An 11011-nucleotide genomic window follows, 5' to 3' on the forward strand; every position below is an offset into this window, starting at 1 on the left:
CACCAGTAGCCTTGTGGGCAGCATGCCGACATACTGTGTTGCGCTTTCGGCGTCCCGACTCGAGGACCCTTCCTGATCCCATCCCCTTCTCTCTCCCTCTTTACTTCCTGTCATTATGCTACTATCATATCAAAATAAAGGCAAAAATGCCAAAAAATTTATCTTAAAAAAGTAGCTAAGTTAGTAGCATTGCTACTTTTAGTTAATCCCCAGCACTGTCTCTGATTGTCAATTATGCCCACAAAATTTATGTTTTCCTGTCCAGCACTTCTTACCTATAAGTGGAGGCTCTTCCATATTAATGCCTTGTGTCCGCAGGTGTCTCCTGATGCAGGCCAGTTGCTGTACATTTGGGCCCCAGCGTCTGCCCAGCTTGTGCACATGCTGCACGTACGAGACGAAGCGCATCTCCTCTTTAAGCTTACACTCAGGACGCCAATCTGCCGGCGGAACAACCCGGTACAACCCATACGCCTCCGCTTGCCCCCGCACAAACTCCATGTAAGTCAACAGGTCGTGGAAGTCGCATGTGCTGGGACAGAAAACGGGAACCTCCGTGACCTCCGCGCTGCGCCGGCCTCGCTCTTTAGGCTCAGCTTGGTTGATGGGCTCAGTCGTATTAGAAGGATTGCCTTGTTTTAGAGAATTGCTTGTTTTGGGGGTCTCTGATATTTTGGGGGAGTTGGCTGGCTTCAAAATGTCTCGTGTTGAGGTAGTGGGGCTGTTCTTGGCCAGAGCGGTGGCTTTACAGTGCATCTGTTTAGTGAACATGAGCTTCCCTGCCGAGGCCCGTTTGGGCCGTTGTGATCCTGCCATTTGCGATCTCACCGGCGTCTCCTGAGCTGCTTTCCTACTCCGCGTCTCCAAGGGAACCACTTGCACTTTGACCCTCTTAACCTCGGCCTCTGCTCTGGTCAGACTATCCCCGGCTAACTCCAACTGCCTCTTTGACTGTCTCAGTCCATTTCGTCTGGGTGGGAAAGTGTCCGTCCCACACAGCCTCCCAGCGGTTGCTGGTGATAGCACCTGTTTTTGCATCTTGGCGTGGCTGGTTTGGGCTTTTCCTGAGTTAGAGTGCTGAGGGTGTGTGTGGGTGTGGCGTGTATGTGTGCTCAGGCTGAGCTTGGCCTCTTTGAGCAGTCTGGCTTTGGTGTAAGTCACGTGGCCCTTGGGGTATTTCACAGCTTTGGTCGTGGGACTACGGAGTTCTCTCGTCTTCCTAGAACTGACAGCGGATGCTCCTGATGTTCTGTTCATTTTGGAGGGCTGAGGTATGACAGAAATGACTTGTGTTATTTCATTTATTTACACTCTAGAAAACTGAATATACAGTAAATACAACATACAAGCCGCTGTGTGACATTTTTTAAATTTTATCTAGTTTAAAACGCGTGACAAGGTATTCTTTGCATTCATGTTGGTTTCATTAAAAAAAAAAACTTTATACCATTTTCGAGAAAGGTTTATTGACTCTTCAGTTTTTAATAATTATTTTTATACTTTTGAATCAGTTAATAATTCATAAACATCACACACTTTTTGGAGAAGCTCACCAGAATTTACAACCTGAACTAAATTTGCCAATTTATCTGATATTTTAAGAGACTTATTGACCTTGAAATATAGTCTTCAAGGGTCTACTCTATGACATAATTTTTTTTTTATGTTTCTGGACATTGATTGCACCGCATGAGCTTGATTTTGCAGACAAATGTTTTTTTTTTATATTAATAAAAATGTTAATAATAATAAACTCACAATAACAAAAACAGTGAAGCAGTTTTAATAAAGTATTTATTATGATCTTAAATTCTTTTAAGAATTATTTTAATATTAATAATTTAATTAAAAATAATAGAAGAGTATGGAAAACTACTTACAATTTTTTCTTTACAAAAATATCTGTAATAATGCTTTTCTCCTATTTATTAATTAAAATATACCAAATTAAATTAAAACCAACAGAAAAAGAAATTAAAAACATTCTCATGACGGAGGAGGTGTATTCAAGTCTTTATAAGTATAAATTGAATTTTTTTAAATATATGTTCAAAACTAAAAAAAAAAAAAAAAAAACATGTCATTGGCCCTAATTTTATGCATTTGACACTTATCCAAAGCAACTTAAATCAAATTCAATCAATTTTATCAGTCCATGCATTCCTTGGAAATTCAAAACTATGATCCTGTCTGAGCTACAGTACCCACTGTGGTTCTGCAGTGCTACAACATAAGTTTGGTGTTTGCTCTCTTTTTACTGATGACATGTGATTTAAAGGCCAGGGCTGAGAGTGTTGTTGTCAAGAAGAAGCAAACATAACTTCCTCAAATGTAATGCATAACAGCAACCTCCAATTATTCCCTCAGAATGACCATATTCTTCCACTAGGGGGCTCAGTGGAGCTGTTCTTTCATTCTTTAGGGAGCTCACGCACGTGACCTGAGCCATGTAGTATGATTGTTCCATCTGCATGCGATGGGGGATGGGAGACGATTAATTTCTCTGCAAAACCAAAGTTCTTGACAGAAACCACAACAGATATACAAATGGTCCACCACATGCAGACACAGTTCATGTTTACACAAATTGGACACAATCCCGAGTACGAGGTACTTGCACACTCCACTGGATTTGACTGTGTGTGGAGAGAGAGGGGGGTTGGGTGGAGGACAGATGACATCATGTGTTGCTATAGGCCTGCTGCAGGATAGTAGGGATAGGGTAAAGCTAACCGTATGCTGCTCTGAGCCCATAGGACGCTCTGGCAGAAGGGGAGGAAATTTTGATGAACACTCACAAATGGGTCCTACATAGTCTCTATTATCCCACCGTTCTGTACTGACTGAATTAGCAGACAGTAATACGGAGGCAAATGACACTGTGCACTGGAATATAATGTTCTAATAGTTAATGCTGTGTGTAAAGATGGCACAGTATTTCTTGAAAGCAAAGCGGAAATTTTTTTTGCTTTTCAATTATTCATCATTCACTCTGAGAGCAGCTAAGCATATATTGTGGTGTATAACAGCAACAAATACCAGCATATAAAAACAAATCTCACTGTAATAATAGAGTCTAGATTATGAAATATGCTACTGTAAACTGGCTTAGCAGTTCTTACTAAGAAGTAGGATTTTAGGTTATAAATAATTCAAAAACCTCCATAAAATCAGAATATTTCTGAAATTCATTTTATCTTCAACATTTATACATCTGTGAATCCCTAAGAGACAATGCTTTTTTTTCCACAGCTTTCCACAACTTTATTTTCTTGTGATCTTGACATAGCAAAACTAATTTTCTCAAAATTTCAACTTGAAAATGATTTTCTCTTGTATTTCTCAGTCTGGAGGTAACAAAAGCCATTTCTAAAGGAAATATGGTTACACTTTACTTGAAGGGTTGTGCATAAGACTGACATGACACCTTCATAATCATGACATGAAACCTACATAATCATGACATGACACATGTCATGAATATGAAGGGTTTTTATGTATGTTTATGACAACTGTCATTAAGTGTCATTCGCTCAGTTATGTAATTTTTAATGCAAAGATGACATTGTTTGAGATGTCTTTGTTATGGGCTATGGTTAGGGGTAAGGGTAGGGGTAGGGTTAGGTTAGGGTTAGGTCAAATAATGTCATATTTGCATAAAAAATTACATAACTGAGCGAATGACACTTAATGATAGTTGTCATAAACATGCATAAAACCTCCTTCATATTCATGACATGTGTCATGTCATGATTATGAAGGTGTCATGTCAGTCTTATGCACACCCCTTCAAGTAAAGTGTTACCGGAAATATACTGTATATCCTGCTGTATCATAGATGAGCAAATCCAATTTCCCGTTCATCAGGGACTCACTTAAGCTCAAATAGCTACAGTATATGTCTGTCAGTGACAGACCACTTCCACATCAGTGTCATGCACTTAGGAAGGCAGCTACAACTTTATTGTTGTAAAATAATACTATAGTGATCTGAATTTCTGAACATGTGGTCAATTTTCGATTGATGTTTGACAGATGCTGATTAAATGGTTTGCAGTTGACCCGAGAAATGATGAGCAATACTTATTTTTCTCATGCAAAAATTAATTCAAGATTAGGAGAAAACTTTATTTTGAGATCACAAGAAAATTAAGTTGGGATCATGAGAAAACAATTCTGTACAAAAACAAAACAAAACAGAAAGCAACGCAACAACACAAAACAAAATGCAGCGCAAAACAAAACAAAACAGAAAGCAACGCGACAAAACAAAAAGCAATGCAGCACAAAACAAAACAGAAAGCAACGCAACACAAAACAAAAAGCAATGCAGCACAAAACAAAATCGAACGCAACGCTATGCAAAACAAAAAGCAATGCAGCACAAAACAAAACATAAATCCAGCCATACCTGTTGTTTTTGTTCTCGTACAGCCCTGTTGGGTCGCAGATTGTGTGTAGTGGAGGTCCTAGCTGATGCTACAGAATTCTTCTCCTTCCCATGGTCTCTCCCTCTGGCCCTTAAACTGCTCTTGTGTTCCTCAGTAGCTCGTGTCTGTCCATTAAATACTGGTAGAGGAGAAAGCATACAACAGATGTAATATTAAGAAGTCTTTAAGCACATTTTGTTAGTGTATATAGGTATATTAATATCTAAAAGTAAAAGAAAATATATTTATTTAGATGCTTTTTTGTCTATATTAGGATCCACTATGGGTGCACAATTACTGATGGTTATAGGCATTGAATTGGCTGACTTAACCAGATGGTTTCCCTCCTAGGTGACCTAAACCAGATGATTTAGTACTGTAGTGGAAAAAGACCCAAGTTTGAGTCTTTCTGCTGAATAGTCCTGCTGTACCTGACTGCTCTGCTTTCCATTTTCTGTGCACTTGACTTGTAAATTGCTCTTATAAAAGAAGACTGCCAAGCAGCTAACAGAGTCTGCATAGAGGCCTTGTCTAGCACACTAGAATTTATGGGATTTTAAAGCTCAAATATTGTAACAGCAAAGCTGCTTACAGCTCTCAATCTAACATCAATAAATCACCGAAACCCAGTAACACGAATGACTGAATGCCACTAAAAGTGCTCACTTTAGCTGTGTTAAAGACTAATCTCCTGCTTTTCGACTGTAAGAACAACTTAATATTGCATGACAATCTACTGTAACAGATTTTCATTCTTCCTGAGAGCCACCCACATTGCACTTGGACAAAAGAAGCAAAGTTTTCAAAGTTTTGAGCCTCCATTAACTAAACAGATGGTGAACTGAACAGAGAGTCCAATGTTAGCAGTAAAACACTAAACAAGTATTGAAAGGCTCTTTGGGTCACTTTAGTAAATGAAAGCTTCTAGAGGAACCAACTTATCATTCAAACAGTTTGGAGCTTGGCCAATGGCGCACGTAAAAGTGTCATATTTAGCCTGTGGTCTTGTACAGTATGTAAGGAGAAGTGGCTCTGGTTTCATTATAAAGATAAAGTATGGATGCTCAACATGACTCCTATTTTCATTAGGTAACACACAGAGTGTCCTTTCAGCACGATATCCCACATACAGACACAACACACTGCGCAGAGACTGAATTTAGAGCAGCAGAACTTCCACTGAAAAATCTTGGTCAGTGTTCAAGGATCTCATAAGCATGGGGCGCATTTGAGAGGAATGATCTAAATTTAAAAACCCTGAAAGCTGTTCCCAGTTTTAGACACAAACACTGTGTTTTATTCTCGAGGTCCAATCTGACCTCGAAACCCCAGCAAGGTGACGGGTGTATGGTTGTAGTTTGTCCGGAGCCCCTCAGACATGTGTTGAGTATGTGGAGCAGTATTGGGTTACTGAGGTGTCAGATTACACTGCAGATTTTGCTGAGTGGGCATTAGGGTCCAGTTACAAACCCAGAGACTGAAAGAAATGGGGAGAGCACTCAAAAGACGTTCATCACTTTATTATATGGCTAAATTTAGCTTGGCCTGATCTGTTAGCTATAAATATGTCGGAAATCTAAAGAGAAAGAGGAAACACGCTCAGTGACCAGTGAAATCATTAATAATAAGAAGAGATATGAAAATTAATGCAAAAATAATTCAATCAGTATGCCTAAATATAGCATAAATAGTCAACAATTTATATGTTAAATTGTTTTATTTATTTATGTATTTATTTATGCTGCATTTTATTGATAAAAAATCCAGTAAAAACTGTGAAATATTATTACAAATTAAAATGTTATTTTAATATAATTTAACGTAATTTATTCATGTAATAGCAAAACTGAATTTTCAGCTGCAATTACTCCAGTCTTCAGTTACATGATCCTTCATACATCACTCTAATATACTGATTTAATATGCTGATGATCAAGAAACATTTATTTTTATTATCAATGTTGAAAACAGTTGTGCTGTTAATATTTTTGTAGAAACTGTAATACACTTTTTCAGGATACTTAGATGAAAGGAAAGTTCAAAAGAAAAGCAATTATTTGAAATGTAAATCTTTTGTAATATTATAAATGTCTTGTATAAAATGTATAAATGTCAGTTTTGATCAATTTAATATGTCCTTGCTTAAAGTGTTAACTTCTTTTAATAAATCTTATTGACTTTAAAACTTTGAATATTATATTGTATTGTATTGTATTGTATTTTATTGTATTATATTATATTATATTATATTGCATGTGTGCATACTATATGAGATATTAAATACCTTGTGTTATATGGATGGTATAGAGCAAATGTCAGTCTGACAGTGAGGGCTGTATATAGTCACAGCTCATTAACTGTATGGTGTGGAAAGAGGCAGGACTGTAACACACCTCACTGGGGTCCTTAAATGGAACCAAATGTCCAGCCTGTCTGCTACCGGCAGTGCAATAATACACTGAACACTACACATACTACACAGTAAAATGGATTGTAAATCGCTATTTTAAGTAAAAAAGATTATAAAACACAAAGCAAGATAAAGTTTATGAGAATAAGTGTGTGTGTTTGTGGTTATTCAGTGTGTTTGAGGAGTGTAAGTACCATGACCATTGGCGATGCATTTGTTGGGTCCTTTGCTCTTGCGTGGAGTGGACTGGCAGGAAGCAGGGGCATTGCTAACACTGTCTTCTTCCTCTTCCTCTTCCTCTTCCTCATCTACATCTTCATCATCTTTAGCACTACCAAAGTATGCCATGTTGCTGGGCAACGCAGGAGAGCCTGAACCAATGAGAGAGAGGGTAAAGACAAAATGAGGGAGTATCAGACAGAGAGACACACAGTACGAGTTAGAAATAGAGAACAGAACAGAAGTAATGACTACCAGCTGAGATTAACACAGATTAAGTCTTCACATATCTTGCTTTGTAAGAAACCTGATTACCCTTGAAGAGATAGTTCACCAAAAATATAAATTCTGTCATCATTTACTTATGTTGTTCCAAACCTTTATGACGTCTGTGGAACATAAAAGAAGATATTTTGAAAAAAAAAATAAAAAATTTTTTTGTCCTAAACCACCATTCATACTCTACATGTATGAGGTCAATATAAACATTTATAATCACACATTTTTCCTGAAATTAATCACGATTTACCCCCTAACATTAAAGTTTTTAAATATAATTTTATATTGCAATAATTTCACATTCAATCTTCAAATTAATGTAGAAACAACATAAAGGCATTATAATTTTTTTATTTGTTTAATGGCATCTTTTTTATGACTGAAGGTGAGTATCACTGATACCAATACTACTGATGTTTCTAGGAAATTGTTCTTTTTTCCTAATATTTAATATTTAACCACTGACTATAGCCACTCAACATTACAGTATAATTGAGAACTATCAACATTTATTAGACTTAAAAATAACTTCTAATTTAAGTGAACTTAAAACAATCTTCACATAAACCCATTATGAATCATATAATCATATTCTGTGCCCTTCAGCAAGTAGGAAATATACAGAAATTGAATAAAGTTATCAAACACTAAATTCTAAATTAAATATAGATGAATCTTTAAAGCTACAAAAGTTATTGATTTCCTCTCTTTTCTGTTGTTCTTTGATTAACATACATCATAGCAGCTGGGTTATTTGGCTGCTATTACTTTAAGAGCTGCAGCTGCTGAAAGTGACACGGATCTGACACTCATGCTCGTAGTTTCATTCGCGCTTTAATACGAAATGACACAGGCTACAGCGCGCACCACAATATTTGTGCATGCAATTGAAGAGCATGTGCACAGTATAACGGCTGACCGGACAGGAAAATTCATTTTTACTGACATATGCCTTGACATCTCATCTGACGTTCACTGGCGTTCAGTCGCTTAACGGCTGATTCTTGATTACGCTGAATGCAAGTGTCGCGTCATGTCAAAAGAAAAAAGAAATTACAATCACTGCCACTTGCTTGTCTACACTGGATACAGTATACAGATGTGCGTTCTCTTTCTGACACAGTCAGTGCACCTGAGTCTGTCGTCAATAGGACAAATGGAGTGAAAGAACGTTCGCTTTGACGCGTTTGGTTCAAACAGCTCGTTCGCGTCTTTGTACAGATACCGTACCGTTGATACCGTTTCCTATGCAATGACGTTAGCCAATCCTAATAATGGCCGATTACTGACAAGCCTTAAAGGATCCCCTCTTAAAACAAGTAGTTTTAGACAGGGGGTCAGAATGAGGGTTGAAAATAATAATTTTTTCACATATTTATTTGTTTTTTTTGGTGCAAAAACTTTATTAACATTATAAGTAAACCTCAAGGAACATATTAAAATAATTAAAAAATAAATAAAAAAACTTTAAAATGTATTAAAATAGAAAACATATTTTTTAAAATGTCAATATTCAGAAAATTACTGTTTTACTGTACTTTTAATCAAATAAATACAGCTTTAGTAGCAGTGGGAATATTTCGGTACCTCACGATTCAATTTTTATCGATTCTTGGGGTCACGATTTGATTAAAAATCGATTCACGTTTTTTTTTTTTTTTAATCACGATTCATGACTTTTCATCAATTGTTTTTGTGCAGACTGGACTTCAAAAGCAAAAACACACCAGTCTATATATGGGTAATCCTGACTTAAGAAATCAGTGTTTCCCATTAACTATTATGCCAAAAATATTTTACACTTCCCCATTAGGGATGTGCCCGAATCCGAATACTGTGTTTGGAAAGGAAATGACGTGTACTACGGAACTCCTAAAGGGAATAAATACGAGATGGGAGGAAAAATATATTTCAATGCTTTCTCTCGCAATTATATTGTTGGGTAATTATACTGTATATAAATTGCGGGCATCAGGGAGGTGCTATTAATAAGCGGGGCATTGAAATTACACCACTCTCGCAGTTGAGTTCCGCCTTTTTTGTTCCGACAACATCATGTCATGTTTATTATTATATTAACTAGAAAATCGATTTTTGAAATTTGTGAATCGATGCGAATTGCTAGAAGACTGAATCGCGATTCATATGTGAATCAATTAGTTAGCACATCTTATTTAAAAAAAAAAAGAAAATAGCCTACAGACACTAAACCGTTAAATGGCAGTGTACACTTAAATAAAACAATTTAAAATTATTGATTTCAGTTTCTATTTTACAAAACAACACTGGACCCCACTGACATTCATTGTATAGGAGAAAAATTAATCAAAATATATTTTGCGTTCTGCAGAAAAAATGTCATAGGTTTGAAACAAAATGGTGAGCAATAAAAAAAAATCATTAATCAATCAGATTTAAGAGGTTTCTGTGTTCTGTGTTTTGCATAGGCATTCTCTCGTAGAGCACAACAGTAAGAAGATAACTTCCTAAAACTCTTGTGGAGCATTTGCATACTGTGCAAAGCTCCATATCCTGTTTAACTTCACTGTCCCAGCACTGTGAGAGAGAAAGCTGTTAAATGGGACGGCAGAGTGGTCCAGTCCAGCGCTCATCTCATGTGCTACTGATCCTCACTGAAGGGTTCAGTGCTCACAATGGAGAGCCTGTTCACAAGCTTTATTCCACATTCCCTCAATAGCCATTTATCTGCACCAGAGTCACTGGGTCTGTGGTGCTCACATGTGCTGTAGCATGTGATTGTGTGTGCATGCGTGAGAGAGTGTATACGTGCGCCTGAGGAGGGGGTGGGGAACAGGACAGACTGCTGAGAGAGAAATAGAGAGGAGAAGTGGCCCGACTGCTTTTGAATCAATCCACTTCTCCAACCACAATAGCCAATAGAGTGTTAAATTTATATCGCAACCTGGTCATATCTGCCATTATTTGAGGTCAATAGAAATGAACTATGTGAAACGACTATGTATAATTTCCAGGTGAACTGAGAGCCCAGCTGAATGTTGAATGAAAGGATCTCTGGGCCCCCTAGATTACGGAGCAAGGCTCTTTAGGCCAGTCCTCTATCATCAAGGGCTTTAATAAGGGCTCCTGGGGGCTTTGAGCTATTGGCTATTGTTCACATCTCAAGAGGCGACTGAATGATTCTTCGATTCCTCTCTGATAAAGCCAGAGGTTTTGAAGAGCCATTTCAGAGCGAATATTAATGAACATGATTTTCATCTCACAATTACTACTCTGCAGTAATACAGCTGATCATTTGCTGTGATAAAGTATTCAACTCTCACTTTCATTCATTAACATGATATGCATATTTCACTATCTGCAGGAAAGAGGTCTGCATTTGTCTAAGTATCCTATTATTTTTGGAAAGAGTCGGAACATCATCTCATGACGTCCTCTCATTTAAATTCTTCCTCGAAGGGAATCATGCCTTTGAGGATTTTTGTGCATGAATCTGAATCTGTTTTTACATCTGTCCCTTATGGGCTGATGGAGAATGAGAGTAAGAGAGAAAGAGAAGGAGAAAAAAGAGAGAGAGAAACAGGCTAAAATGGCACAACTAAATAAAATGCAATATTGAATTTTTGAACGATGCTGGCACCCAAATTAGGAGTAATATATATATATATATATATATATATATATATATATATAC

The 11011-nt window shown here is 37.1% G+C and overlaps 1 protein-coding gene across 1 annotated transcript in view; it reads right to left on the reverse strand.

Annotated features, from left to right (window-relative positions):
- The window catches only part of LOC107699452 (protein Jumonji-like), a 57402-nt gene that overhangs the window by 12940 nt on the left and 33451 nt on the right, over positions 1-11011 (reverse strand). Inside the window, exons 6-8 of the mRNA XM_016500707.1 lie at positions 7035-7211; positions 4412-4569; positions 276-1266 (exon numbers count right to left, since the gene is read on the reverse strand). Coding sequence (XP_016356193.1) covers positions 276-1266; positions 4412-4569; positions 7035-7211 — 1326 coding nt within the window. The remainder of the gene's footprint in view (positions 1-275; positions 1267-4411; positions 4570-7034; positions 7212-11011) is intronic.

Source organism: Sinocyclocheilus anshuiensis, unplaced genomic scaffold (assembly GCF_001515605.1).
Source record: "Sinocyclocheilus anshuiensis isolate Anshui unplaced genomic scaffold, SAMN03320099.WGS_v1.1 scaffold670, whole genome shotgun sequence".
Lineage (NCBI taxonomy): Eukaryota > Metazoa > Chordata > Actinopteri > Cypriniformes > Cyprinidae > Sinocyclocheilus > Sinocyclocheilus anshuiensis.